The following is a 27,639-nucleotide window of genomic DNA, read 5'->3' on the forward strand; positions in this document are numbered from 1 at the left end:
ATGAAGGAACAGTGTGAAGGCCCCGCAGTGGGTTCAACTTGAAGGAGTTGCCATCAGGAAGGTCCAGCCGGCCGCCTCTGAGCCCTGCCACTCTCTCCCCACTCCTGGCCTTTGGAATCCTGTTTTTTCAGTCTGGAACACCTTTTCTCCTCTGGATGAACTCCTGATGGACCCTCAAACCTTAGCTCTCAGGTTACAGCTTTAGGGAATTCACCTCTGAGATCCCTGCCCCCAGGGGTGAAGAGTTCTTCCTCTGGGCTTCCACAGACCCTGTAGATCTTCCTTCCCCTGTTTCGATTCTTCAGTCTTCTGCACTGCACTGTATCTTAATGTCTGCTGGATTTACCTACACAGTACACAGTAGGTGCCTAATAAATCATTAAGCAACTAAGTACTGTTCCATCGTTTGCTACATGAAACCCAAACTTCCTGGCAGAGGACAGACTTGTAAATCTGCCTTTGAAATCATAAACTGGTTCTGGGAGGAGACACATAGCTGTAGTAGCGGCTTTTGGGAGAGAACAGGGAGGGGCAGAGGTCAGAGATTGGAGGAGACATTTCATTCTAGTTATACTCTTGTAATTGTTCACATTTTCTTTACCCGGTGTGTGAGTCACCTACACAAACACAAAATGAATGAATAAAATTCTACAACATGAAGGATTTAAAGACCTTTTTCAATTACAAGGTGGGTGGAGCTTTAAACTCACATCCACAATTATTCTAGCAGGGATAAAGTACACAATGAAATACATTGTAAATTTTTGTTGCTATTACACAAAAATATCTATGATATATATCAGATGCAAAAAAAAGAAAAAAAGGCGCCCACATCTTTAGCACAGCATTCAAGTCTTCCGGGGTCCCCCTCATCCCTGCCTTGGCTCTTGCCTTGTTTTGATGACAAACCTTACCTTCAATAACAATAATAACAACAATAATAATACCCCTTTAAGTGTTCACTTTGTGCGAGGCATGGAGGGCTTGGCCTTCAACATTTCATTGAAGTCTCACGACCTCTCCATTTTCCAGATGAGGAAACTGAGGTTGGCTCCCAGACCACGTTCTAGGCCACTGAGCTCCCCTCCTGGTCCAGGGCACCCTGGCAGCCGGGTGTTCAAACTTGGCGAGGCAGCGAAGCGAGGGGTTCGTGACGCCCTCTGGAGGTCGCGCGGGGAAAGTGGCCAAGAACCTAAAAATGAACATTTGCGTTTCGATTGTTAAGGATGCGCAACTAGGGAGGGAATCCAGGATCTGCGGACTCCCCACTTCGCTCTGTTTTCGGAGAGTGGTCTGACAGTGGACCGCACCCTGGCCTAGGAGGCGGAGAAGACAGACCTAATCTTTGGTTTGAGAGGGAACATACCCCTGCTCTGGGGGATCTGAGAGGAGAGGCACGGTCCCACAGGCTCAGTCCTAAGAGCTTTCTGTGGGAGATAAGGCCCTGCACTTAAACACACAAAAGCACGTTATCGGAAACCCCAAAACCACCTCAGAAATTCTAGGAAGATACAGGGGACGCGGAGAGGCATGGAGGGCGTGACCGACACCAAAAGGGTAACGGTTATTGGTCATGTTCTCTTAAAGCCTGCCCCAGAACCGCCCAGCCATAGGCGGGGCCACTTTGCCAGGCTTAACGTTCATTGGCTGAACGAGGAGGGTGCCTTTCGGCGCGGAGGTCTCATTGGCTGGATTCCTGCTCTTAGGGGGCGGGACCCCAAAGAAGAGCTGGGCGTGTGCAGGGGGCGCGGCTATTTGCCGCAAGTCGCGTTTCCAGGGGTCGCAGAGGGTCCTTTAGGCCAGGCGTGAAAGTTGGGGCTTGGGGATTAGTCTTGGGGCGGAGATGGAGGCACGCCGGGCCAGGCCCCGCCGTCTTCGCTCTTGCACACTCAGCTTTTCAGCGCCGAGCCGAGCGAGGTGGGCGGTGTCGCGGGAGTGATGTCATCACCGGGCGTCGCGCACACGCAGAGAAGCCGTGACCTCTCCGCGTGGGGAGCTGCGGGACAATGCTGCAGCTAGTGCGGGCCGGGGCGCGGGCCTGGCTTCGGCCCACCGGCTGCCGGGTGAGGCCCGAGACTGGGGACGGGATGGGAGGACAAAAGTTGGCGGTTCCGGGCGTCGTCGTTCACTCTCGTGCATGGTTTACAGGGCCTGAACGCGCTGGCGGAAGAGGCAGTGCACCCGGTGGCGAAGCCAGAGGCAGTAGTTAGCGCGGGTGAGGTTGTCAGGGTCGCCCTAGGAGGGGCGGCGACCGGGAGCCCTGACGCTCGGTCCTGACCCTCGACTTCCCAATCGCTTCAGGTCCCCAGACGCCTGTGCTGCGCAGGTGCGAGCTCCCGGTCCCCGCGACCCGGCGTCCGGTGCAGGCCTGGGTGGAGTCCCTGCGGGGCTACCAGCAGGAGCGTGTGGGTCTGGCCGAACTGCACCCCGACGTTTTCTCCACGGCGCCCAGGTGAGTGAGTGAAATGGTGAACTGAGTGCCAGAGGGATGAGACGCGGGGCTTTAGGAATCAGGATGATCTGGGCTCGAGCCTCGGTTTTTCCACCTGCCAAAGGGGGATATGATGATTTTCCCAGCTACAGAGTTGTGTGAGGTTGAGATCTAAGAGGTAACATCTCCGAGGAGTTAAGTGACTGAGTTCAAATCCTGCCTTCCCCTCTCATGCTTCAGTGTCCCCATTCTGTGAAACCTCAAGAGTTTGCTGTGATGATGAAGCGAGTTAATTCTGGCACAGCAGAAGTTCTATAGATACACTGATTATCGTTGCTGTTAATTGAGTTTTGTAAAAATGAGCAGGACGATGGTTAAGCCCTTTCTATGTGCCTGGAATAGCCTATTTGCAGTTTGGTTAAGCAGACCATCATAGCAACCCTAGGTTCAGTTATTCTTGCTTTGTAGATAAGAAAACTGAGAGCACAGACAGGTTAAGAAATTTGCTTGGCGTCTCACACGGCGTGTAGGATTTAGAGCCAGGATCTCAACCGTGTGTGGACCGACTCCTTGGGCTGGGTTATGGCCTGCCAAAGCATATGATACCTCTGAAGTGCATCATATCTGCCACATGATAAGTGCTGTTTATTTATTACTATTACTGGTATCGGTATGGTTTGCCCCCTACTTTTCCAGAGTCTCAAAGTCTCAATCTAGTAGAGGGTGACAAAATTAAATTTAAAACAACATGGGGCACTTGGGTGGCTCAGTTGGTGAAGCATCCAACTCTTGATCTCCGCTCAGGTCATGATCCCGCGGTTCGTGAGTTTGAGCCCTGAGTTGGGCTCTGCGCTGAAAGGGCAGAGCCTGCTTGGGATACTCACTCACTCTCTCCCTCTCCCTCTCTCCCCGTCCCCCCCCCCCCCCCCCCCCCGTGCGCTCTCTCAAAATAAATAAAGAAATTAAAAACAACATATTTTGCTTATTCTATAAATACTTAGGAAGCATCTGCTATGTGCCAGATTCCATTCTAGGTGTTGGGAATACAGCAGTGAATGAGCGCCAAGGTTGCCAGTGTTGTTTACAGTCTGGAGCAGGGGTCAGCAAACTTCTCCCGTGAAGGGCCAGATAGGAAAATATTTTAGGCTTTGCAGGCTATAACGTCCCCATGGCAACTAGTCATCTCTGTGGTGGAGCGCAGGAGCAGCCACAGACAGTTTGTAAGCAAAAGTGGAGTTGTGTTCCAGTAAAACATATTGACAGGAACAGGCAGCAGGCCAGATTTGGCCTACTAGCCATAGTTTGCCAACCCCTGGCAGACTACCCTGGCAGTCGTGTCCGCTGTAGCCATGTAACGTCAATCACACGTATAACTTAAATTTTGCTAGTAGCCACGTTTAAAAAAAAAAAGGAAGAAACAACGATTTATTTTCTTTAACCTGCTGCGTCTACAATATTGTCATTGCAACACGTGGCACTGGCCACACTTTAGGCGTTCGATGACCACGCCTGTGACCAGTGTCTACTGAATGCGGTCACAGGGCTAGAGAGGCAAAGCAGCCCATAAAGAGGGTGGCGATGAGTAAGTCGGGAGCCTAGGAAGAGAGTAAGGTACTGCGAGAAGCAGGAAGAGGTGGCCCTCTTCCTAGCAGGGAGGCTCCTCTCGGAGATGTTGTTTGGGGCCGAGAAGGGACCAGCCAGGGGAAGAGCATTTCAGGCAGAGGGAACAGCGAGCTCAAAGGCATGGAGGCTGGACCCCATCTCACAGAATGGAGACGGAGCAGGCCTGGAGGTGGTGCGAGATGGGGCGGGGCGGGGGGGGGGGGGGGGGGGGGCGGATCACACAGGGCCCTGGCACTGAAGGGAGGAGCCCCTGTTTGCATCTCGTGAGGTGGCGAGGACTTCAGTTGGAGGGGGGCCTTTCACATCCTGTTCATTCTCCACAGGATGGATATCTTGCACCAGGTTGCCATCTGGCAGAAGAACTTCAAGAGAATTGTGAGTGCCCCGGGGGGAGGGGGGGGGTGAGGCTGGGGGAGGGAGGCCAAGGGAAGCTCCTGGACTGCTAGGCTCAGGCCTTCTCTTCTCTCCTGAAGCATTCGCCGATGGGTTACTTGCCAGGTGTTTTCTGAACACCCATTGTGCATTAGATGAGACACTGTGCTGGTGGACGGGACAGGCACGATCTCTATCCTCGCGAAACTCGTAGTCTAGTCGGAGAGGTGAACTTGAGTCGAGTAGTCATGCCTGTAAATACATGATTAGGGAAGACGTCCCAGAGGAAGAGACATTTAACCTCGGGTGCGTAGTAGGTGCTAACTAGGTAAAGGGGGGCAGTGGCGCTAACGGGAGCGGCACATGCAAAAGTCCTGCGGCAGGGACAGAAGGGGGCCTCGTGTGGTCACAGAGGTCAGCAGGAGCAACGGTGAATAGTTTGGAGTTTTTGCCAAGTGCATTGAAGAGGCCGTTATCAATCAGGATCTCTTTGTTTCCCTTCTGCTTATCTCAGAAATCTAGTGAGTCCTCCTCCCTGGTCCACCCTGGTCCTAGAAATGAGGTCTTCAGCCTGGCATTGGAAATCCCTCACCCCATACCTCTCCCTGATTTTCTCGAGCCTCTGCACACACCTTTCCCTCTGCCACACCTTCCTTTCAGTTGCCACCACATTGAAATCATTCAAAAACTACTGAGCGCCTGCTGTGTGCCAGGCAGCAGAGAGGCTGCTGACATTCTGGAGTGGATGAGGGAACTCTTGATTTCTTTATCCTTCACTCCCTCCCGAAGTGCTGTGTGCTTGTCCCGGCCCCCTAATCTCTGTGCCTCCTGCCGGGCTCCCCAGCGGCAGCCCCAGTCTGCCCGGCTGGCTGCTGTATTCCCAGGCCTGGTGCCTTTAAGCCGCGACAGTGTCTGCCTCGGGAACCTGACCCTCTCCTCCCTTTGTGCCCGCAGAGCTACGCCAAGACCAAGACTAGGGCCGAGGTGAAGGGTGGGGGCCGGAAGCCCTGGCCACAGAAGGGCAGTGGGCGTTCTAGGCATGGCAGCATCCGCTCCCCGATCTGGCGAGGAGGTGAGCGGGGCAGGGAGGGGAGGGGCCCTGGGTGATTCTGCGCACACATCTGGGGTGATCTCTCATCAGTCCCACTCCTTCTACCTGGGCAGGGGCAGCAGGACTCAGGCCCACGGACCTCACTGCCCATGTGCGGATCAGAGACCTGAGAGTCCACCTTCCCAGCCCTCCCCAGCTCTGGCCTTAGCGTCTCTCATCAGACTATGGCCACAGCCCCTTTTGGCCCTAACTCCCGTCTCACTTCTCGTGGCCCACACTTCACACAGCACCCAGGGTGCTCTTCCTAAACCTCCCAGTCCTTGTAGCCTTTGTGGGAAGTCTGAGCTCCCTACCTTGGCATTCCAGGCACAGGTGCCTGCAGACCCCCCCCCCCCCCCCCCCCGTCCCTCCACATCCTCTCTGACCAGACACAGCTGATTCCGTGTCCTGTCTCACCTCCCGTGGCCAATGCCTCTCATCCTTATGATGTGTTTGGGCTGTGCCTTCCCCGGGAAGCCCTCCCTGACCTCCTTTGGGCCCCCGACCCCCAGCAACTCCTCATGCTGCTCTGAAAAGAGAGCCCCGATTCCCTCTGCCGTTGAGCCTGTGTCTGAATATGAATGACATGAGGGCAGGGCTCCTGTCCATCTTGTTCCCTGCCGCACTCCCAGGGCCCGGAAGAGGATCCTCACTCAGGGTTTGACAGCTGAGGAAATCAAGGCCCAGTGAGGCACAGTCACCTGTCCCAGGTGATCCTCAATCCAACATCCCCTCCCCACCTCTACCCGAGGCCCTGTCCTCTTTGCCGGTTCCGTTTGCCTGCGGGCAGCCTCCCTACACCAGCCACCGTGACCGATTTCTGCCCCCAAGCCCAGCGGGGGCCCTCACCTGTTCGCACACCTCTGTCTCTGCAGGGGGCATTGCCCACGGCCCCCGGGGCCCCACGAGCTACTACTACATGCTGCCCATGAAAGTGCGGGTGCAGGGCCTCAAGGTGGCTCTGACTGTCAAGCTGGCCCAGGTACAGGCCCGATCCCGCCAGGGGCCGCGGGGGTCCTAGGGTGCGGGCTGTGGGGGCTGAGCGTGGGGGGCTCAGACTGCCCTTTCTTCCCAACAGGATTGCCTGCGCGTCGTGGACTCCCTGGAGCTGCCCACCTCGGACCCCCAGTACCTGACGGAGCTGGCCCGCTACCGCCACTGGGGGGACTCCGTGCTCCTGGTGGACGTGTGAGGGTGCGGGGAGAGCGGGGGTGGGGGTGCTGGGTGCTGTCCTCTGCCGCGCTCACCTTCTGGCCTCCGCTTCAGAGCACACGAGGACATGCCTCAGAACGCCGTGGCCGCCACCTCCGGGCTCAAGACCTTCAACCTGATCCCGGCCGTCGGTGAGCAGAGGACCCTGGTTCTCCGCCCCCCCCCCCCCCCCCCCGCCAGGCCCCCAAGAGTCCATGGGCCAGTTCAAGTTCGATACCTGCCACTCACTCAGCAGCTGAGTGGCCTTGGGCAGTGGCCACCCTCCCCCAGCCAGCCCTCAGCTTGCCCAAACGGAGCATCGGGAAAATGGCATCCTTAAGGAAAGGCTCTGAGGTTGCGTCTGTCCCAACTTGGGCCTTGGTGCTCGGCACAGAGTAAGCGTGAGGGCTGCCGGCTCTGCTCATCTGGCTCTTTAGTCAGAGAGGCTGAGAGGTGGGATCCATCCCACCCGTCACTACCTTGACTCGGCCCCGAGAGCTCTCTCTTGGTGTCCTGATTGAGGTCTGGCTGCCTCCCCGACAGCTGCTTCCGGGGTCGGGGGTGGGGGTCTCATAGGCACCTTGGCACGAGAACTCCTTCCTTCCCGTGGCTCAGGCCACAGAACATGCCATCACCCCCTGCTCCCGTCCCTGCTACCTCCCCCTGTCAGCTCTGAGTTTAAACATATCCAGAATTCGACCACTTCTTTCCACCCAGCACCCCCATCTCCCTCCTGGACCGGCGGGGTCACCTCTGCCCTGGTCCCGGGTTCCTGCTCCGTTCCACGCTGTGTTCTCCCCCTGCGGCCACCAGAGGGCGCCCGTGCGACCTGAGTCCAGCTCCTCCCGCCTCTGCCCCCAGCCCTCTCCGGGTCCCACCTCCCTCTGGGTCAAAGCCCAAGTTCTTCCCGAGGCCCACAGGATCCCGCACGACTTGCCCCATCCTCTCCCTGCCCTGGCCATCCCCCCTCCCCACCCCCTCCACCTCCCGACTAACCGCAGGCGCACAGGCCTCCCGCAGTACATTGTTATCTGCTGTGGTTATGGTCAGTGCCTCCCAGCGCGAGGTGGGAATCACAGCCCGAGCGCAGGGCAGGGCCAGGCACGCAGGAGGCTCTCGATGACAAGTTGGGCTGAGGACAGTCCCTTGCCCGGGGTCTTGCCATCAGTGAGCAGCTAGACTGCAAGATTCGTGACCCCACGCCAGACCATGGTGCCTCTATAGTAGGGGAATACGGGAGGGAAAGGGGCCCCGGGTGCGGCAGGGCAGCCCAGCCTCGACTGCACCTCTCCCCCCGCCCCCTAGGCCTGAACGTGCACAGCATGCTCAAACACCAGACCCTGGTCCTGACCCTGCGGACGGTCGCCTTCCTGGAGGAGAAGCTGCTCTGGCATGACTCCCGCTACACGCCCCTCTACCCCTTCCGCCTGCCCTACCGGGACTTCCCCTGAGCCGTGACCCTGTGCACCTCAGGGCCCATCGGCCGCCCTCTCCCTGGACCGCTCCACGCGGGCGCCTGCTCTGAGCCGGGCCAAGCCGCCGGCAGGCCTGGGAGCCTCGTGCCCACCCCGTGAGGGCAGAGCCGCACCACCCCAACCCCCCCATCCCAGTAGGAAGCTGAAGGCCACACAGAGTGGCTGAGCGGTGTCACTACCAGGAAGAGGCGACTTGGCAGACAGCCCGACTGAACTTTGGCCCCCATTTTCTCTTTCATTTTTAAGATCAATTTTATTTCCGGAGTGCTAGGCGCTGCTGGGTACCTCTCCTGGGGACAACCTCAGGGCTGTCGATAGCAGTGACACAGTCAACTTTCCCAGGGCGACTCAGACTCGAGAAACCAGGGGCGCTGCTGTCATTAGGAGCCCGCTCCTGGTGCGTCCCCATTCCCAAGCACTGGCACCAAGAATTCATGTCCCTGATGGGGTTTGTGGTGCCATTGGTCATGGTCCTTCATGCCAAGCAGTGGGTTTGAGTCTAAAAACCGGATCTAAAAATGGGAAGTGCAGACCTGAGCTGTCGTCATAATGATTTCCCCTAAGCAGAGTCTGAATCCATGTGGTCTGTAAATGAGTGAATAAACACGTTTTTTTTTAAACACCAAACCAGTATCCTAATGCTTTTTTCTCTTCTATTTAAAAAAAATTTTTTTAAGTTTTATTTCCTTATTTTGAGAGAGAAAGCACGAGCAGGGAAAGGGCAGAGAGAGAGAATCTGAAGCAGGCTCCACACTCCGCGTACAGCCCAGTGTGGGGCTCGAACCCACCAACCACGAGATCATGACCTGAGCAGTAACCAGGAGTCAAACACTTAACCACCTGAGCCATCCAGGCCCCCCCCCCTTTTTTAATGTTTACTTATTGTCATGAGAGAGTGCGCAAGCGGGTAAGGGGCAGAGAAAGAGAGACACAGAATCCGAAGCAGCCTCCGGGCTCCAAGCTGTCAGCACAGAGCCCAACGCGGGGCTCGAGCCCACGAACGGTGAGATCATGACCTGAGTTGGACAGTTAACAGACTGAGCCACCCAAGCACCGCCCCCAAACCGGTATCCTAACTCTTGAGTCTGCTGTTTGCTCCCCCAGTTAATCTTTAAAAACAGTCCCAACACAGACTGCGATGTGGTCAATCTCTTTAAAGTTCTCCAGAACTGCCACCTGTGGATGTAGGCCCGGCCAGGCCAGGTGGCCGCGGTGACCACCCATGGGCTGGGCTGCCCCTGGCCAAAAACATCTCTGGAATGCCTCTCTAGGGAGTGCCTTCAGAGCTCATAACACATTCTTTGAAAATCCTCTGCGGATACAAACTTTGATCCCTTAAAGCACCAGATTTGACTAAGTAAAAAAGCCACTTGGAGCCAGTAGTTAAGAAGGGGTGCAGAGGGCGGGTGGGAAAACATTGCTTGGGCCAAAGCCAAACTGTTAACCTACCTCTCCCTGCGCGTCTGGCCGGCCACGCGGGGACACGAGGCTTCGAGTAAGACCCAGCTGTTCTGACGGTGCCCAGACTACTCTAGATCTTTCTAGCTACAAGTAAGGCCGTGGAGTTATCTACCTTGCAGCGGTCAGGCCACAGCAAGGCCAACCTCTGCCCACATAGACTGTGAAAAGAAGGGTCAGAACCTGTCCCGCCACACCGGAGACCCCAGCCAGACCAAGGATGGAAAAAGGCATTAGGAAAACGACCTGATTGGGGCGCCTGGGCTCTGCGCTGACAGCTCAGAGCTTGGAGCCTGGAGCCTGTTTCGGATTCTGTGTCTCCCTCTCGCTCTCTCTGCCCCTTCCCTGCTCGTGCTCTGTCTCTGTCTCTCTCTCGAAACTAAACATTAAAAAAAGGAAAAAAAAACAAACAAACACAGAAAATCCGATAACTAAAACGCGCTTTCCAATAATCAGGAGGCAGTATGAATAGGTACACATTAGTTTTCCAGCACTGTCTTAACCAAGTACCACAGCCTGGGGGAGGTGAAACAACAGAAATGTACTGTCTCATGGTTCTAGAAGCTAGGAATCTAAGATCAAGGTGTCGGCAGGGTTGATTCCTTCTGAGGCTGTCAGGGAGAGTCTGTCCCAACCTCTTCCTTCCCCTGGCTTCTGGGCGTCTGCTGGCAAACCTTGACGTTACATGGCTGGTAGTCATTCCAAGGTCTGCCCTCATCTTCGAGTGGCAATGTCTCTGTGTATGTGTCCAGGTTTCTCCTTTTTAGTTTATTTATTTTGTTTATGTATTTATATGGGGGGGGCGGAGCAGAGAGAGAGGGAGAGAGAAGCCCAAGCAGGCTTTGCACTGTCAGCGTGGACCCCGACGTGGGGCTCGAATTCATGAACCGTGAGATCACGACTTGAGCCAAAGCCAAGAGTCAGACACTTAACTGAGACACTCAGGTGCCCCTGGGCACCACCCCCCCCCACCCCGTTTTTTTAATGTTTACCTAATGTGCACGAGCAGGGGAGGGTGGATCCGAAGCTCAGTGCTGACATCAGAGAGCCCAGTGTGGGGCTCGAACCCATAAACTGTGAGTTCACGCCCTGAGCCGAAGTCGGACGCTTAACCGACTGAGCCACCCAGGCGCCTTAGATTCCCCCCTTTTATAAGGACGCCAGTCATGTTGACTTCGTTCCACCACCCCCCCACCCCAACCTCATCTTAATCATTCCCAGATACTGAGGATTAGTGCTTTTTTTTTTTTTTCTTTTTCCTTGCAGGAAGGAGAGACAGTTGAACCCATGATTGCCTGTGTTTGAAATTCTCTATAATAAGCCTTTCTGAAAAGAGAGAGACAGGGGCGCCTGGGTGACTCAGTCATTTGAACCTCCAACTCTTGATTTTGGCTCAGGTCATGATCCCAGCATCGTGGGATCGAGCCCCACATGGGGCTCTGTGCTGACAGCTTAGGATTCTTTCTCTCCCTTTCTCTCCCTGCCCCTCCCCTGCTCTCTCTCTCTCTCTCTCAAAAATAAATAAAACTAATAAACATTAAAAGAGAGAGAGAGAGATGGGGGAGCCTGGGGGGCTCACTTGGTTAAGCGTCCGACTTCAGCTCAGGTCATGATCTCACGGTCCGTGAGTTCGAGCCCCGTGTCGGGCTCTGTGCTGACAGCTCGGAGCCTGGAGCCTGTTTCAGATTCTGTGTCTCCCTCTCTCTCTGCCCCTCACCTGTTCATGCTCTGTCCTTCTCTGTCTCAAAAATAAATAAACGTTAAAAAAAAACATAAAAAAAAATAAACATAAAAAAAAATAAAGAAAGAGAGAGAGAAAGAGAGAGAGAAAGAAAGAGAGAGAGAAAGAAGGAAACTGAAAGCAAAATCGAGCCCCTGGGGCTGGGATCAGACTCCCCGGAAACACAGGGGCGAAAGGCAGGCAGCTTTGATGGTGGATTTAGGGTGTCTACTTATTGGGGGTCGGCACGGAGGCCCACTGGGTGGGGATGAGGGAAGGGCCACAACCAGACCAAAGATGTCCCCACTCCAGTGAAAGGGTGTCTAGGAAAGAAAGCCTCAGAGCACCTCCTCCCAAACACATACCCACCAATCCACCAGGAGTGGATTAAAGTTAACGCACTGCTGGGTCATCCAAAGAGGGCGAAGCCACCAGCTGCCATATCCCCACCCAGGCAGGAGGGATCCAAAGGCTAGTGAGAAGGGGCGAGGCAGACAGAAGAGTCGACAGCAGAGAGACCAGACCCTTTCCCCCCACCCCCAACCGAGGCCTCCAGCCTGGAGGGGGCTCCCATCCAACGTTGAGCCAAGTTCAGAGATGTGACTATGCCACTGACTTGAGCCTGAGTCCCGGGCAGAATTCTCAGCCAGGGGGTGGGGCAAGGTTCCACCACAGAATAAAGGGGCGAAAGAGGAAGCCAAGTTGTGTTTTGACTGAGATGTCAACAACATGAATTTCTGCCTTACCAGCTAGGGCTGCGAGGACGAAATGTGATGTATCGACCAGATCGGTGGCAACACAGAGGAAATGTGTATTTCTGCCTGGGAAGTTGGAGGCGAGATTCTCAGAGCTGAGTCCTAATGAAACAGACACAGCGACTGCTACTACCCGTTCTGGCTCTGTGCTCGTCAGGCGCTGCACCCACACTGTGTTAGCGGAACCCCATGGCCGCCCTTTGAGGTTTGGGTTACCATCCCATTCTACAGCTGAGGCCATCAAGGCGCAACCAGGGGAAGGGGCTTGCCCAAGGTCACAGCTTATGACAGGGGCTGTCAGCATCCTGACCACAACCCTTGACACCTGCTGTCCCACGCACTCCCCCCAACCGTCAGTGCCGCAGGACCATGGTGGGTTTGTCTGCTGGGCAGGTCAGAAGGACTGGGGACCCACAATGATACATCACTTCCCCCTACCCCATTAGGATGGCAATAATAACAGTAATCACAAAACAGAAAATGGGGGCAAAATACAGGAATCCCTAAAATGTCAGTTACTGGATGCCAGTGTGCCTGGGTGGCTCAGTCAGTTGAGCGTCCCACTTCGGCTCAGGTCACGATCTCGTGGTTTGTGGGTTCAGGCCCCCCGTCGGGACTCTGTGCTGCCAGCTCAGAGCCTGGAGCCTGCTTCAGATTCTGTGTCTCCTTCTCTCTCTGCCTCTCCCCCACTTGTGCTCTGTCTCTCTCTCTCAAAAATAAATAAAATGTAAAAAAAAAAAAAAAATTAAAAACAGACAATAGTATTGATGAGGATGTGCAGAAAGTAGAATTCTAAAAAAAATTTTTTTAACGTTTATTTATTTTTGAGAGACAGAGACAGAGAGACAGAGCATGAGCAGGGATGGGGCAGAGAGAGAGGGAGACACAGAATCCGAAGCAGGCTCCGGGCTCCGGGCTGTCAGCGCAGAGCCCGATGTGGGGCTCGAACTCACAAACCGCGAGATCATGACCTGAGCCAAAGTCAGACCCTCAACCGTCCGAGCCACCCAGGCGCTCCCCCCAGCAACTGCACGTCTAAGTATATTCCCGAAAGGACTGAAAAAATTTTCATACCAACACTTGCACATGAACGTGCATAGCAGCATGATTCAGGGTAGCCAAAAGGGAGAAACAACCCAAATGTCCATCAGCTGGTGAATGAATAAAGCAAAGGTCCTATCTCCATACAACGCAATATTATCCAGCCCTAAAAAGAAATTCAGTATAGGGGCGCCTGGGGGGCTCAGTTGGTTGAGTCCGACTCTTAAGTGGGCGTGGAGCCCACTTAATAAAAAAACTTAAATTTAAATTTAAAAAAAGGAAAACGTATTAATACATGCTACAACATGGACGACACGTTATGCTAAACATCACGAACATTATGCTAAGGGAAAGAGTCCAAACGCAAAAGGCCACGTAGTGTGTGATTCCACTGATAGGAAATGTCCAGAATGTGCAAGCCCATAGAGACAGCAGATTAGTGGTTGCCAGGGGCTGAGAGGAGAGAGGATTGGGAGGTACCAGGTTTTTGGGGATGGTGATGGAAATATTCCAGAATCATATACTGGTTGTACAAGATTGTGAATACACAGGAAAATTTTTAAAGGGCAAAAAGTAAGTTTTGTATTGTGAATTTGTCTCAAATATATATATATACACACACATATATACACACATATATATATACATATATACATATATGTATATATATATATACACACACACACAGCATATAAATGTAAATTGGTATAGCCACTTTGAAAACTAGTATTGTGGGTTTCCCCCCAAATTAAAAATAGTACTACCGGGGTGTCTGGGTGGCTCAGTCATTCTAGCGTCCGACTTAGGCTCGGGTCATGATCTCATGGCTTGTGGGTGTGAGCCCCGTGTCGGGCTCTGTGCTGACAGCTCAGAGCCTGGAGTCTGCTTCGGATTCTGTGTCTCCCTCTCTCTGCCCCTTCCCCAGCTCACACTCTCTCTCTCTCTCTCGAAAATAAATAAATATTAAATTAAAAAAAATAGTACTACCATATGATCGACCAATTTGACTTCTGGATATTTATCTGAAGGAAACAAAATCAGTATCTTGAAAAGATATCTACACCCCTATGTTACTGCATTATTTACAATACCCAAGACATGGAAACAACCTAAATGTCCATCAGTGTATGAACGGATATATATAGATAGATATAGATACATAGATATAGATATATACTATATACATACGCACACACACATAAATATGTATACACATATATAACTGACATATAATATGCGTATATATGCGTATACATATAAGTGTATACACACACATATACACAACGGAATACTATTCGTCCATAGAAAGAAGGAAATCTTGCCATTTTCTACGTCACAGATGGACCTTGAGGTCATCACGCTAAGTGAGATAGGTTAGAGAATGACAAATACTGCGTGACCTCACTTATATGTGGAATCTTAAAAACAACAACAACAACAAAACAACAGCAAAAACAAACCACTTGAGGAGTACCTGTGTGGCTCAGCTGGTTAAGCGTCCCATTTCAGCTCTGGTCAGATTCCCGTGCTTTGTGTGATCCTGCATCGGGCTCTGTTCTCAGGGTGGAGCCTGCCTGGGCTTCTTTCTCTACGCCCCGCCCTCTCTCTCAAAATAAATAAATCAACTTTAAAGCAAAACAAAAGAAACACCTGAATTTACATACAGAACAGATTGGTGGTTGCCAGAGGCAGGGGGTGGGGGAAATGGGTGAAGCGGGTCAAAGGGTACAAACTTCCGGTTACAAGGTAAATAGGTCCTGGGATGCGATGGACAGCCCGGTGACCAAAAACTGTTTAAATAAATGAATAGAAATGTACATATGGAATAATGAAGTATTAGGGAGCTGACCTTCCTGGAGGAGCTTCGACCCAGCCAGCGAGGCACAGGATTGGCGTAAAAAGTCCGCCCATCTCCAAGGGGTTCCTCAGTGAGACTGAACCACAGTGGCCCCCAAAGGAGGTCTCCATACTAACCCACAGCTTTCCTGGTTGCCTTCCCCGACTCCCCCCAAACCCCCATCCCAGGTATAAACTGCCAGAACACCAAGTTTGGTTCCAGGGGCTGCTTTTGGGGAGAACGTCCACTAAAACAGCCGCTAAGTTGTCAGAGCCTGGATCCAAACCCCAATCTGCTCCTCCTTCTGTCACAACCTTGTGGATGAAATACTCTGAGAACCTCCTGTAAAAGCGGTGGGAAGGAAATTCTGGGCTAGAGGAACAGCATGTTCAGAATGCTCGGGGACAAAAGAAATTCACTGAAGCTGCCAGGAAGGGCGGGGTGGCCACGCCACAGCTCAGAGTGAAGGGAGAACAGGGGCCAGGCCACAAAGCGGGACATGAGTCCGCGGCCTCTAGTCTGTAGTGGGTCCACTCACTGGACTGCCCAAGACTGCCTGGCACCCGGGAGGAAGCCTTGCCCTTCCTGGCAACTTCGGCGAAGGGCTGGGGAGCCTCCGCTTTCCTTTTCCTAGAGGGAACACAAAGGAAATGTGAGACCAGGAGGTGGACGCTCCTCTCACTACCCTGGCCCCCATTACCACCCCATCTTCATCTCAGGAAATGGCTCTCCGTCTTCCCAGGGGACCAGGCCAGAACCAAGAAGTCATTCTTAACTCCGCTCTGTCCTCATGTCCCAGCAAGCACAGTTGACCTTGCCACCAAAACGGATGTCAGATCACTTCTCCGATGGCACTGCCCAGAGCAAGGGCCCATTATTACCCACCTCGACTAGAGTAGTCACCTCCTCTCTGGCCTCCTGTCCTCCCTGGCCCTGGGACATAGCTCCTGCTGTCTCAGGAGGGTGCCTGTAAACACTGGAGCTGGGGCTGTCCCTCCTCCATGGCTCCCACCTCACTGGGAAGAAAAGCCAAAGTCCTCTGCAGACTGACAAGCATGCCGGGCACCATCTCCTCCCTGCCCTCGTTTCCTCCTCCCCTCCTTACTGCACTCCAGTCATATGGGCCTCCAGGCTGTCCCTACCTCAGGGCCTTTGCACATTCAGCACTCTCTGTCTGGTACGTTCCCTCTCTGATATTGTCACAGGAGCCTCCTCACTTTCCCGTGTCTTTGCTCAAATGTCGCCTTCTCAGTACTCTACTTAACAGTTCATTAACCCTCACATTCCCTACCCCTCCTATTCTATTTCCTCTCAGCACTAATCACCAACACTCACCCCATATATTTTATTTTTGTTTCTTATCGGTCCCCGCCGTTGAAACCATCTCTGCACAATGACGAAATGTTTGTCTTTCCTCATCACTGCCCTGTCGCCAGCTCTTGGAAGGATTCCTATCACAGCAGGCACCCACTGAACACCGCAGGGCCTGTCGGGAGAGATCCGAAAGAACCGCGCTTTTATGGCTGCAAGGAAGACTTGGGCCGCGCGGGGGAGCTCGCCGCCCGCGCACTGTGGACCAAAGTCCAGAGACCCATTGCGGAAAGCCCGAGAAAAATCCGCCGGAAAATAACCCCCCCTCTCCCTCCCGCACAGGATTTTCCCAGTCCCTTCGAGGCTTGGGGGGTCCCTGGTCCTACCCTGCACCTTTGCCCAGACAGTTCGGGGAGGGATTTCAGCACCCACCACACCCCGCGTAGGAAGATCCCCGTGGAAATCCCTTAGGAATCATCAGGGCAGGAGAAGGGATGCTTTTCTAGCTGATGAGTGACTCGAAGCCCTATCCTCCGAAGGAAGGGCTCGAACGTCCCCTGGGCTCCCTCCCTTCCCCTTCTGCTGCGCGACCTCCCTGGCCCCTCAGAGGTCTCCATGGCGACGCGGCGCGCATCCCACAACAGGAAGTCTTAGGCGGCGTGGCTAAGCGCTGGGAGACCCCAGGGCCCCCAGCCTCGACGTGGTAGATGCCAAGCCTTGGGGTCACACGCGTAGGCCGTGGCCTTGGGGTGGGGGGCGCGGCGGCGGTCTATAGACACAATCCCTCCCCCCACGCCCCTTCCTAATGGAACTAGCCCCAGCAAATATCCGCACAATTTACCGCTGGCGCCCAGAGTTCAAGAGCCAGGTGCAGCGCTTGGAGTTTGGCCGCCTCCTCTCCTCGCCCCACTTCGGGGCGTAGGAGTTGTTTCCCTGTGGAAAGGAAGGGTCCGAGCGCCCCCTCTCCATTCAAGGTGTGCTACCTCAGTTTCCCCGAGGGGCCTGGGGACGGCAGCGGGGACCTCGGTGCGTCAGGACCACGCGGCTTCCTTCCTTTTTCTGGAGGCTGTAAAGACGCCCCCGCGGCGGAGGCCGAAAGGAGAAGCGCGGCCGCGGGGGCGGCCGCGGCATTGGCGGGGGGGGGGGGGGGGGGGGGGGCGATGCAGGGCCCCGGACGTGATGACGTCTCGAGTCCTCACCCCATGGTTTCGCGGACCCTTGCATGTGCCCAGGCTTGCTCCTGCCGCTTCTTGGGAAATCTGTCAGCTGAGCAAGGGCTTGCCCCTTGGGGGAGGGGCACCCTTGACAGAGAGTGCCCCGAAGAGATTCCTGGGTCCCCACCCTAAAGAATGATCGTCCACTCGGTTAAAGAGGCCTGCATGCGCTGGACAGTCAGACGAGTTCGAACCTCCTCGCCGCTCGGAGGCTCGGTTTACCCCTCTGTGGAATGGGCACAATAACAGTCCCTACCGTCCAGGGTAGTTGGCGGTATTCCGTAGAGCGCTTAGAGCAGCGGAACCGCAGCACCGCGGTGAGCCCGGCCCCGGGACCGAACCTGTCGCACCGGGAGCAGCCCCCCCTGAGCTCGCCCGGCCGCCGCGCCCCTCGTTGCTTCAGTTTGGAAATTCCAGCGCTCCAGCGGCCAACGAGGGGGGACAACGCGACTTAGGCTCGGCACCCTTTCAATCCGGAAATGCCGGAGCCCTCGTTCCGGAGGGGAAGGCGCGAGGTTTCCGGGAAAGTAGCACCGCCCCTCTGCCCCCCGTGCCCGGCCACAATAAAAGGCCCACGCGCTGCGGCCATGAGCCCAGTCGGCGCCGCACGTCTCTGCGCTGCCGGAGGTCGGTGACCTGCTCTCCCAGCTTCGGCCCGCTATGGCTCTCGGCACCGCCCGTCCCGCGCTGCCAGCGCTCCTGGCCCTGATCGGAGCTCTGCTCCCAGGTGAGTCGGGGTGGGGCTGCCGTCGAGCCGTCGAGCCATCTCCCCCCGATCCCCGCTGCGCCCCGGACGCACGGGGAGGACCCGCTCCCGACCGGCTGGGGATAAGCCCCTGTCGTACTTAGGTAGCTGTTTATGGGAAGTTGGGGCTAGAGCCGCCGGCTGAAAGTTGACAGCAGTGGGTTCGAATCCAGACCCTGGATCACTTCCACGGGAGGCCTCAAGTTAGAGGTTGACATTCCCGGAGCCTCAGTTTCTCAGCTGTAAGATGGAGAACGTAAGAGCGGCCACTCGAAATGGTCGTGTCCTGGCCGAGTGCCACGCCTGGCTCCAAGACTCCGTCTGATTGTGTGCGGACGTGTCCGGCACCAAGCTGAGTAGGCTGGGGACCCCCACCCCCTCCCTACACACACACACACACACACGTACATTCTGTTTCTCGTCCCCCCTGCCCCTGGGGAAGTCCAGGACTGCCTCTGCTCAGGGGAATTCCAGGGCTGACTTGCCCAAAGGCCAGAGGCTGAGAGTGGCATGCCCCAGCACCCCTCCACCAACCCCAGTCTGGGGGTTGCCAAAGGGAGACAGGGGGAGCGCCAAATGGTGGTCTGTGTTGGGAAGCGGGAGAGTGGGAAAGGGACACCTGTGGTTACCAGCCCAACAAAGGGTTCTAGTCCAGATGCCTATGTGGTTTCTACTGCTTTTCAGCTGAGTAACTGCACTTCTCCCAGCCTCACCATTTCACTCTGTGAAATGGGAACTATCCCAGAATCACTCTCGGAGAATTCACGGAGCTGCTGTTTTCCCACACCTCCATCCAGATAGAGGAACCCAAAGCTGAGGACAGGAATCTTTGCAAGAGGCAGATAGATAGGCCCTTTGGAAGGGCCCAGATAGATATTTTTTTCAGCTTTGGAGGCACCAGGGAGTCGGAGGGAGCTAATCACCACAAGCCCCCTTCTTCCCTGCAAACAGGCACTGTCTGCCCTGTGCCAGGAGTCCATTGCATTAAGCTGGGGGCTGGGATGACTATATTTACCCACCTTACAGAAGGGGAAATTGAGGTCTTGAGAGCGGAGACCACTTGGCAGAGGAAGTGAGGAGACAACTCAGTTGGAACTTTTCCATTCCTGGAGGGCTAGCCTCCTCCACCTCACATCCTGGGAGAGAGAAGCACACTGACTTCATGTCCCTCCTCTGCTCAAGGCCGCCGTGGCTCCCCACTGCCCTCCGAATGAAGAACAAGTCCTTGGCATGGCCTGCCCTGCCCACATGATCCATCTTCCTGACCTTTCTCCCAGCTCTTCCTCCTCACTAACTCTCTCCAGCCACCCTGCCTCAGGACCTTTGCACTTGTGCCTGTTGCCTAGAATTAATTTCTCTCTTCTCTGAATGGCCAGCCCCTTCTCATCATTCGGATCTCTGCTCACACATTACCCTGTCACCAAGTCACTGTCTGTTCTCTCACCCTGTTTTGTTTTTGCCAAAGCTCTTATTAACATCAGTTATTAATTATCTTGTTTGCCTATGAATTTTTCTGTCTCCCACACTGAAGGCAGCGTTTTGCCTCATTCAAGGCTCTGTGCCCAGCCCTCAACCCAGGCTGGGTACACGGTAATTGCTGATGAACCCGATTTGTCCTGACTTCCATCTTTCGTTCTAGGACTTGGAGGGGCCCAAACATCAGTGCACCCCCTAGAAGCCATCATACCCCGAGGCGGCTCCGTGCAGGTGAACTGTAGTACTTCTTGTGACCATCGCCCCTTCTTGGGCCTGGAGACGCAGCTGACTAAGAAGGAGGTCGCTCAGGGGGACAACTGGAAGGTCTTTGAACTGAGTGGTGTGCAGGAAGATAGCACCCCAATATGCTTCTCATACTGTCAAGCACAGACAATGGTTTCGATGTCTCTCACCGTGTACTGTGAGTGGCTGGGCCCAGGGGCTGGACAAGGCAGGCTGGGTGGGGGAGGTGGACGCGTGCGAGTCCCCTCAGGCTGGAACGGTCTTTGTTGCTTGGTGGTGGGGACAGAGCTGGCTCGCCAGAGCACTGGTGGGCACATCTTCGGAAAGCCTCATTGTCATTTGAAGCCCCTTCTTGAATTTTCTTGGGTGCATTTAGCGTATTACAGAGATTCAGTACATTTGAGTACTGTAGGCCTCTGGAAACATGTGACAGATCCTAGATATGACTCTTTATTTTATTTTTTTATTATTAAAAAAATTGTTGTAAATCTTAATTTTTGACAGAGAGAGAGAGAGAGAGAGAGAGAGAGACAGAGTACAAGAACAGGGGAGGAACAGAGAGAGAGGGAGACATAGAATCCAAAGCAGGCTCCAGGCTCTGAACTGTCAGTACAGAGCCCAACACGGGGCTCGAACTCCCCAACCGCGAGCTCATGACCTGAGCCAAAGTTGGACACTTAACCGACCGAGCCACCCAGGCGCCCCTAGATATGACTTTTTAAAAGATGTAGTTTAGGGGCGCCTGGATGGCACGGTCGGTTGAACATCTGACTCCTGATTTTGGCTCAGGTCAGGATCTCACTGTTCGTGGGTTCAAGCCCTACTTTGGGCTCTGCACCGACAGTGCGGAGTCTGCTTGGGACTGTCTCTCTCCCTCTCTCTCTGCCTCTCCCCTGCTTATACATGCTCTCTCTGTCTCTCTCTCAAAATAAATAAACATTAACAAAAAAGGAGATGCAGTTTAGGGGCACCTGGGTGACTCAGTGGGTTAAACGCGTCTGACTTTGGCTCAGGTCATGATCTCACAGTCCGTGAGTTCGAGCCCCGCGTCAGACTCTGCTGACAGCTCAGAGCCTGGAAACTGCTTCAGATTCTGTGTCTTCCTCTCTCTCTGCCCCTCCCCCGCTTGTGCTCAATCTCTCTCTCTTTCTCTCTCTCTCTCTCTCTCTCTCAAAAATAAATAAACATTTAAAACAAAATGTTAAAGAAGATGCAAATTTAAAAGTAGCCCTGACATGGCAATTTTCACATATTGGCAGCAATCAAAAGGGTTGATAACAGCCATGCTGGCAAGACGGTGGGGAAGCGGGCAGTCCTGGGACATCGCTGACAACATGGGAACAGAGAAGCACAGCCCCGAGTGGGGAAGTGGTGTCAGTTCTCTAAGTGGCCCACGCATGTGTGCTTTGACACAGAAATCCCATTCCTCGGGATTGGGCTTACGTGTGTCCCCAGCCCCGCGGGAGCGGCACGGGCTGCGGGATGGGGTTATTTTACTGTGGCTTTATTTGCATGGGCAAAAGTTTGCAAGCCACTCGGGCACAGGGCACGGGGGAGAGACGTTGTAGTTTGCGCACTTGAAGGCGCAGTATGCAACTGCACAAAGAGAAGGAGGAAGCTCCCGTGTCCTGAAAGAGAAATGACCTCCAAGGTGTCCCGTCAAGTTCAAGAGAAGAGAGGCGTGCCCAGAACGAGTGGCATGCCATCCGTGGTGTTGAGGACCAGCAGGGTGGGGTGAGGGCCGCCCGTGTTGACACAGAAAGGAGCCAGGAGAGGAAATCCAAGAAATGAGAGAGAGACGCTGGGGGAGGGGCGCTCCGGGAGAGGGCATGGGGCCAGTGTTTTCTATGAGCCTTCTTCTCTGGGCACTTTCAACTGTGAGAACTGCTATTACCATAGGCAATGAATAAATAAAATTCAGATGAAAACAAGGTGGAACAAACAAACAAGGAAGAGAGGACAGAAAGAGTTAGCCAACTGGTCTCGGGGTTAGACAGCTTTGGGTTCCAGTCCCAGCATGGCCTTTATGGACCGGGTGGCCACGGGGGATATGGCTTGTTGACTGACTTTGCCATGAGACCTCCTCGCGTGGGTGTAATGATGCATTGAGGCGTGAAGGACACTCCACCATCATGGTGTCTGGGCAAAGCCTTTGGGGAAAACAGCGGCTTTGCTTCTGATTTGGAGCATGTTTGGGCAGATTCTGGCCAGCTGAGGAGAGTCCCCAAACGTTCCCAGTGGCCTGTAAAACCCCAGGCAAACCTCCTCGAGGGACTTCTGCATCTTGGCATGATAGTTGCAAACCCAACGCTCCAACTTTGGGGCCTGGGTCTGCCACGTCTCTCCCTCTGTGACTTTGGGTACCAGGCTTTGCCTTAATTTCCAGCTTTGTGAAATGGAGCCGATGTCCTGCACACAGGCAGGGGGTCACCTAGGAGAGGCCCTATCTGGCTTGGTCCTGCCCCACCCCTGGTGTAAAGATCCCTGGGTGGCTGAACTTTCTCTAGAAAGGATAAGCGTGTTACCTCCTGTAGGAGATGACCCCTAACTGGTCCTTGAAGGGTGAGTAAAAGTTGGTATAGACAGGCATTCAGGGCAGAGGGAACAGCCTAGGTTTGAGTGGGAAAACATGCTGAACGGAGGGGGTCGGTGGTAGGAAGGGCTGAATACCAGCAGATTGGTGGGGACTTCCTCAGGGTGTTAGGAAGCCATGGAGGGTGTGAGAGCAGGCCAGGGATCTAGATAGCAGAAGGCTGGGCTGCCTGGGTGGCTCAGTTGGTTAAGTATCCAACTCTTGGTTTTGGCTCAGGTCACGATCTCCTGGTTCATGGGTTCGAGCCCCGAATGGGATTTTCTCTCTCTCTGCCCCTCCCACGTCTCTCTCTTTTGCTCTCTCTCTCTCTCTCTCTCAAAATAAATAAGCAAATAAACTTAAAAAAAAATCATTAGCAGAAGGCTGGCCTTTTGGGAAGCCAGCGAGCAGTTGGCCGTGGACCTTGTCCAGGCCACATGTGTGGGCAGTGGCAGGGTACAGGAAGGGAGGGCAGACAAATACTTGGAAGAGAGAACTAACCAGGACTGAAGGTTGGGGTTCAGGGAGAGGCAGGAGCAAGACAGACTTCCTCCCCCAGTCTGGCCTTCAGGGCAAGGAGCTGTGCTCAGAGATAGGAACTCCTTTTGGGGGCTGAGGTTTGAGGTTTGCACCCAGCTCTGCAAATTCGTGTTTGCAGCAGGTGCTTATGGGTAAGCACTGAACGTCTAAAGGTTTTCTTGCCCCCCCCCGTTTGTTTTTAAAGCTATACTGAGATATCATTTACAGAATACATACATAAGTCACCCCTTTCAAGTGTACAATTCAACAAATTTGCATGTATTTATAGAGTAGTACAGCCCTCACCACCATCTAATTTTAGAACATTTCCATCACCCTAAAAGGAAACCTCATGTCCATTTACAGTCATTCTATTTCTTAAATAGGGCATGAATGAAAGCCCTACCTCCAATAACCCATTTTACAGCTCAGGAAACTGAGATTCGATTTCCCCAACTGCGAGGGCTGGAGCGATTTCCAGGGCAAAGTCGCTCGCCTACAGCTCATAGCACAGAAGCCCCAAAGCTAGGAATCAAACCCAGGGCCCTCAGTGCTAAGTCACAGCCCGCTGGGACTCTGCTTTTAATTTTCACTTTCAGTCCTGGCCTGAAATTCTGTTACTTTATGTGTAACGGGGACCCTGGCCTGCAAAACCCAAGCCCACATGTTGTGTTTTCAGGGGATACTCAGAGTTCCGTTTTGAGTGTCTGTTGGTTATTCTTGCATTTTTAACATTTCAGGGGACCACGCAGCACATTTGGGAACTTCTTTCCCTTAAAAGGGGGTTTCCTGAAAGGCCTTAAGTCAGTGCGGGTGGCTCAAACTTATTTTTTCTATAAATACAGAGAGCCTACTGTGTGCCACCAACAGATCAGGGAACAAAGCTGACAAAGACCTCCCCCCCCACCGCTCCTGGGCTGAAGTTACCTGGCAGGACGGGGAAATAGAGGAGAAACGAGTTAACTGAGAAGATGTGTGTCACCCTTGGGTGTTGGACAGTGAGGGGTGCTGTGGGGGGAAATAAGGCCAAGAAGAAGAGAAGGGGGGAGCATAGGGTCTCTTAAAAACAATCTCTACTCAATCTCTACTGGACTGGGCAGTTTAAATTTACTGTATGTATTTGACGGGACTCCCGGTGATAGATTTTGACGTTTTTGGTTGTTTTTTTTTTTTTTTCCACTCTTCACTCTTAGACGCTGCAGTGGATAAATTGTTTTTGCCCCCTTCTCAGCCACCTGGGGACTTCCCACCGGTTTATCCTGAAGCTCTTAACATTCCTGTCTGGCTTAGGTGGTTTGGGGTGTGTCGCGTGAAGAGCGGGGAGGGGGGAGGCCCCTGGACGGGGCGCAACCCGCGCCCCAGCGCCCCCTGCGGGCGGGCAGCCTCTCTGGCTCACACAACACCCCCCCCACCCCCAGGGTTCCCGGAGCGCGTGGAGTTGGCCCCCCTGCCCCGCTGGCAGCCCGTGGGCGAAAACCTCACCCTGCGCTGCCAGGTGGCCGGCGGGGCGCCCCGGACCAACCTCACGGTGGTGCTGCTCCGCGGGGAGGAGGAGCTGAGCCGGCAGCCCGCCGTCGGGGAGCCCGCCGAGGCCACGGTCACGGTGCTGGCGGGCAGAGACGACCACCTCGCCAATTTCTCGTGCCGCACGGAACTGGACTTGCGGTCCCGAGGGCTGGGTCTGTTCCAGAACAGCTCGGCCCCCAGGCAGCTCCGAACTTTCGGTGAGGCGCTGGGGAGCTGCCAGAGAGGATAGGCTGGGGGCGGGGGGGGGGGGGTTGCTGCTTGGCGCGTGGGGAAGAGAGGGGCCTTTGGTCATGGGGGTGCTAAGGTGGTGACCTACCTAGATTACAAGGGCTCCTGGGAACGAGCATGTTCTTGGCCATTGGGGTGGGGTGCACTGGGATGGGGCGCCCCAGCTGCAGGATCTTCTGAGAAGGCGGTAGCCGCATATGTAACCCCATATGTGTGCCGGGGCAGGGGTGACCCCGGGCCACAGAGGCTCTTGGGAAGAGGATGCCCCAGATGAGGGAATGAAGATGCCCCCAGAAAAGGGCTTTAGGTTGCCTGTCCCCTCTGTGTTCACGCCCACCCTCTCTCACCAGTCCTGCCAGCGACGCACCCAAACCTTGCTACCCCCAGCGTTGTGGAAGCGGGCACAGAGTGGCCCGTGAACTGCACCATGGACGGGCTGTTCCCAGCTTCGGAGGCCCAAGTCCGCCTGGAGCTGTCTGGCCGGAATCTGCAGCCCACAGTCACGCACAACAACGACTTCCTCTTGGCCACGGCCCATGACAAGGCCAACATGGAAGAGGAGGGCACCCAGCAGCTGTCGTGCGTGGTGACCCTGGGACACCAGAGCCGGTCGTGGCAGGAGAATGTGACCGTCTACAGTAAGTAGAGACGGGGCGGGGCTTCCAAGGGGTGGGACCGGTACTGGGAGGCGGTGCTCACCGTGTGCCCCGCCCCCAGGCTTCCCGGCTCCCAACCTGACCCTGAGTGAGCCAGAGGTCTCAGAACAGACTGTGGTGACCGTGGAGTGTGAAGCCCAGGCCGGGGCCCTGGTGATGCTGAGCGGGGGGGTCCCGGCAAGGCTTCCAGGACCCAGGGCCCAGCTCCAACTAAATGCCAGCGCCGAGGACAATGGGCGCATCTTCTTCTGCTCTGCTCTCCTGGAGGTGGCCGGGCAGGTGCTACACAAGAACCAGACCCGGGAGCTCCGTGTCCTGTGTGAGTGGAGCTGCTGGACAATGACTCCTAATCCTCAAGACCCAACCCCTAAGGCCCCTGGAGCTCCTGTCCTCTGGGGGTCCCCTCCAGCCCTCTCCCCAGATTCCAGAGTCCTCCTGTCCCAGGTGGTGAGGGGTGTCCTGGTCCCTGACCTCATCCCTCATCTTGCTGTGTTTCTCCAGATGGTCCCCGACTAGACAAGAGGGATTGTCTGGGAAACTGGACGTGGCAGGAAGGCTCCCAGCAGACCCTGACATGCCAAGCTTGGGGAAATCCAGTTCCTGAGCTGAAGTGTCGCCGGAAGGGGGATAATGCTCTGCTGCCCATCGGGGACCTGAGACCTGTCACGCGGGAGGTTGCAGGCACTTACCTGTGTCAGGCCAGGAGCCCCCGTGGTGAGGTCACCCGTGAAGTGGTCGTGAACGTGATCTGTGAGTGTGCCGATGTTTAGGGCTGGGCAGGGCAGAGGCAGTGAGCCTGGCTCGACCTTCATCACCCACTGTGTCCTCCCCCACAGACCACCGGAATTACATCCTCACCACCATTCTGGTGACAGTTGCTTTCACCATAGGAGCTGCGGGCCTAGCTGCTTACTTCTATAACCGCCAGCGGAAGATCCAGAAATACAAGTTACAGAAGGCCCAGGAGGAGGCTGCCATGAAGCTGAACACACCAGCCACGCCACCCTGAACCTGTCCCAGGACAGGGCCTCCTCCTCAGCCCCCCACACAGTGGCAGCGGTGCCACATTGAACAATGGTCCATTCAGCTCCACCCACCTTCCCAGGACGCCCGAGGACAGGACAGAGGCCTCAGGATACAGACAGCATTGGGGATCAAGACACATGCACACTTAGGATCCCCAAGCCTCACACCTGACCTGTAGTCACAGGACTGAGCCATGAGGAGGGGGCGGGACTTGGGTCATGACTGTGAGGGGTGCCAAAGCCTGACCAGACCAGAGGGGGTGTGGTGGGACACTTGACCTGGGACACCCAACTGCGAAACAGTGAAACTCACCCCTGCTGCGTGTGCTGAGGCCCCGCAGTCCTAGGGAGAAGTGGCCTGCACAAACACATACAGCATGGAAACATATCCCCATCCTTCCTCTGACATGCCAGCTCCAGTGCGGCTGTCCATTGACTGTCCCCAACTTTTGATGGATGTATTTATTAATTTGTTCTCTTATGAGCTATTTATTGAGTGCCTTTTATGTGGGTTAGAATAGTAAAGAAGAGGAACATAGGTTCCTGTCCTCAGGGAGCTCTCAGTCTAGTCTCATTCAGGGCCGCCAGGTACAGTTGTACTGGCTGTGCACTGCAAAGGAGTGCCTGGCAAAAAGATCAAGTGGGGCTGGAATTTCCTACTCTGGCTGGCTAAGCTGCTTTCCCCCAGAAGGGGACTGGCAATGGTGATATGGTTTAGTTGGTAACCTGCCCAGGGACAACCACTGAGCCCTTACTCCTCCCCCCATCTCTGACACTGACCTCCGTTAACCACCTCTCTGCCCATAAGCATCTGCTAGTGCTCACGGTGACACTGTGGCGTGCCTAAACATGAATGCCCATTCACTGGCAGCTAAACCATGTAGTCCCATGAAACTATGCCCAACCGCTGTGTGTCCCTGCCTTGTCCTACCTGGTTCCATCTTGGGACCATGCAAGAACAGAGCACTCTGGCAGCTCCAAATTCCAGCGGAGACAAGGGCCCTGCAGGCGGTGCGGAGGAGAGGCCTGGGAGGATCCCCTCCCAGTTCCAGAAGCCTCTTTCTTGTGCTAATAAAGCTGCTTCTCAGTGCGCCTGCCTTGTGTGAGTTGAGGGAAGATGTCCAACGTCC

At 54.8% G+C, this 27,639-nt stretch overlaps 2 protein-coding genes and 2 long non-coding RNA genes across 5 annotated transcripts; 2 read left to right on the plus strand and 2 right to left on the minus strand.

Moving 5' to 3' along the window:
- The first annotated feature begins 1,710 nt into the window (after positions 1-1,710).
- MRPL4 (mitochondrial ribosomal protein L4) lies at positions 1,711-8,809 on the plus strand. The gene is made up of 9 exons (XM_045491854.1): positions 1,711-2,063; positions 2,149-2,215; positions 2,302-2,452; positions 4,378-4,429; positions 5,381-5,498; positions 6,392-6,498; positions 6,595-6,704; positions 6,783-6,859; positions 8,013-8,809. The coding sequence occupies exons 1-9, from the start codon at positions 2,007-2,009 to the stop codon at positions 8,156-8,158; spliced, it is 885 nt and encodes a 294-aa protein (XP_045347810.1). The 5' UTR covers positions 1,711-2,006; the 3' UTR covers positions 8,159-8,809.
- On the minus strand, positions 8,583-12,648 carry LOC123605266. The gene is made up of 4 exons (XR_006715692.1): positions 12,635-12,648; positions 12,107-12,217; positions 9,632-10,302; positions 8,583-8,694 (listed from the first exon to the last, which is right to left on the minus strand). It is a non-coding gene; the product is annotated as an uncharacterized LOC123605266 (long non-coding RNA).
- Positions 12,649-14,794: 2,146 nt separating this feature from the next.
- Positions 14,795-18,030, minus strand: LOC123605265. The gene is made up of 4 exons (XR_006715691.1): positions 17,775-18,030; positions 16,329-16,479; positions 15,879-16,009; positions 14,795-15,623 (listed from the first exon to the last, which is right to left on the minus strand). It is a non-coding gene; the product is annotated as an uncharacterized LOC123605265 (long non-coding RNA).
- Positions 18,031-18,049: 19 nt separating this feature from the next.
- ICAM1 (intercellular adhesion molecule 1) lies at positions 18,050-27,599 on the plus strand. Of its 2 annotated transcripts, none has more exons than XM_045491852.1 (7): positions 18,050-18,245; positions 19,903-20,160; positions 24,492-24,797; positions 25,179-25,466; positions 25,546-25,803; positions 25,986-26,234; positions 26,321-27,599. In XM_045491852.1, the coding sequence occupies exons 1-7, from the start codon at positions 18,179-18,181 to the stop codon at positions 26,491-26,493; spliced, it is 1,599 nt and encodes a 532-aa protein (XP_045347808.1). In that variant the 5' UTR covers positions 18,050-18,178; the 3' UTR covers positions 26,494-27,599. The 2 variants fall into 2 exon arrangements, with proteins under 2 accessions (XP_045347808.1, XP_045347809.1); XM_045491853.1 differs by having other exon boundaries at positions 18,076-18,245; positions 26,375-27,599.
- The last annotated feature ends 40 nt before the right edge of the window (positions 27,600-27,639 follow it).

Source organism: Leopardus geoffroyi, chromosome A2 (genome assembly GCF_018350155.1).
Source record: "Leopardus geoffroyi isolate Oge1 chromosome A2, O.geoffroyi_Oge1_pat1.0, whole genome shotgun sequence".
NCBI lineage: Eukaryota > Metazoa > Chordata > Mammalia > Carnivora > Felidae > Leopardus > Leopardus geoffroyi.

Coding starts and splice junctions, on each gene's coding strand:
- MRPL4 (XM_045491854.1), top strand. CDS start 2,007: ATGCTGCAGCTAGTGCGGGCCGGGGCGCGGGCCTGGCTTCGGCCCACC. Junction 4,430..5,380: donor AGAAGAACTTCAAGAGAATT/GTGAGTGCCCCG, acceptor TTGTGCCCGCAG/AGCTACGCCAAGACCAAGAC. Junction 6,499..6,594: donor TGACTGTCAAGCTGGCCCAG/GTACAGGCCCGA, acceptor TCTTCCCAACAG/GATTGCCTGCGCGTCGTGGA.
- ICAM1 (XM_045491852.1), top strand. CDS start 18,179: ATGGCTCTCGGCACCGCCCGTCCCGCGCTGCCAGCGCTCCTGGCCCTG. Junction 25,467..25,545: donor GGAGAATGTGACCGTCTACA/GTAAGTAGAGAC, acceptor CCCCGCCCCCAG/GCTTCCCGGCTCCCAACCTG. Junction 26,235..26,320: donor AGTGGTCGTGAACGTGATCT/GTGAGTGTGCCG, acceptor CCTCCCCCACAG/ACCACCGGAATTACATCCTC.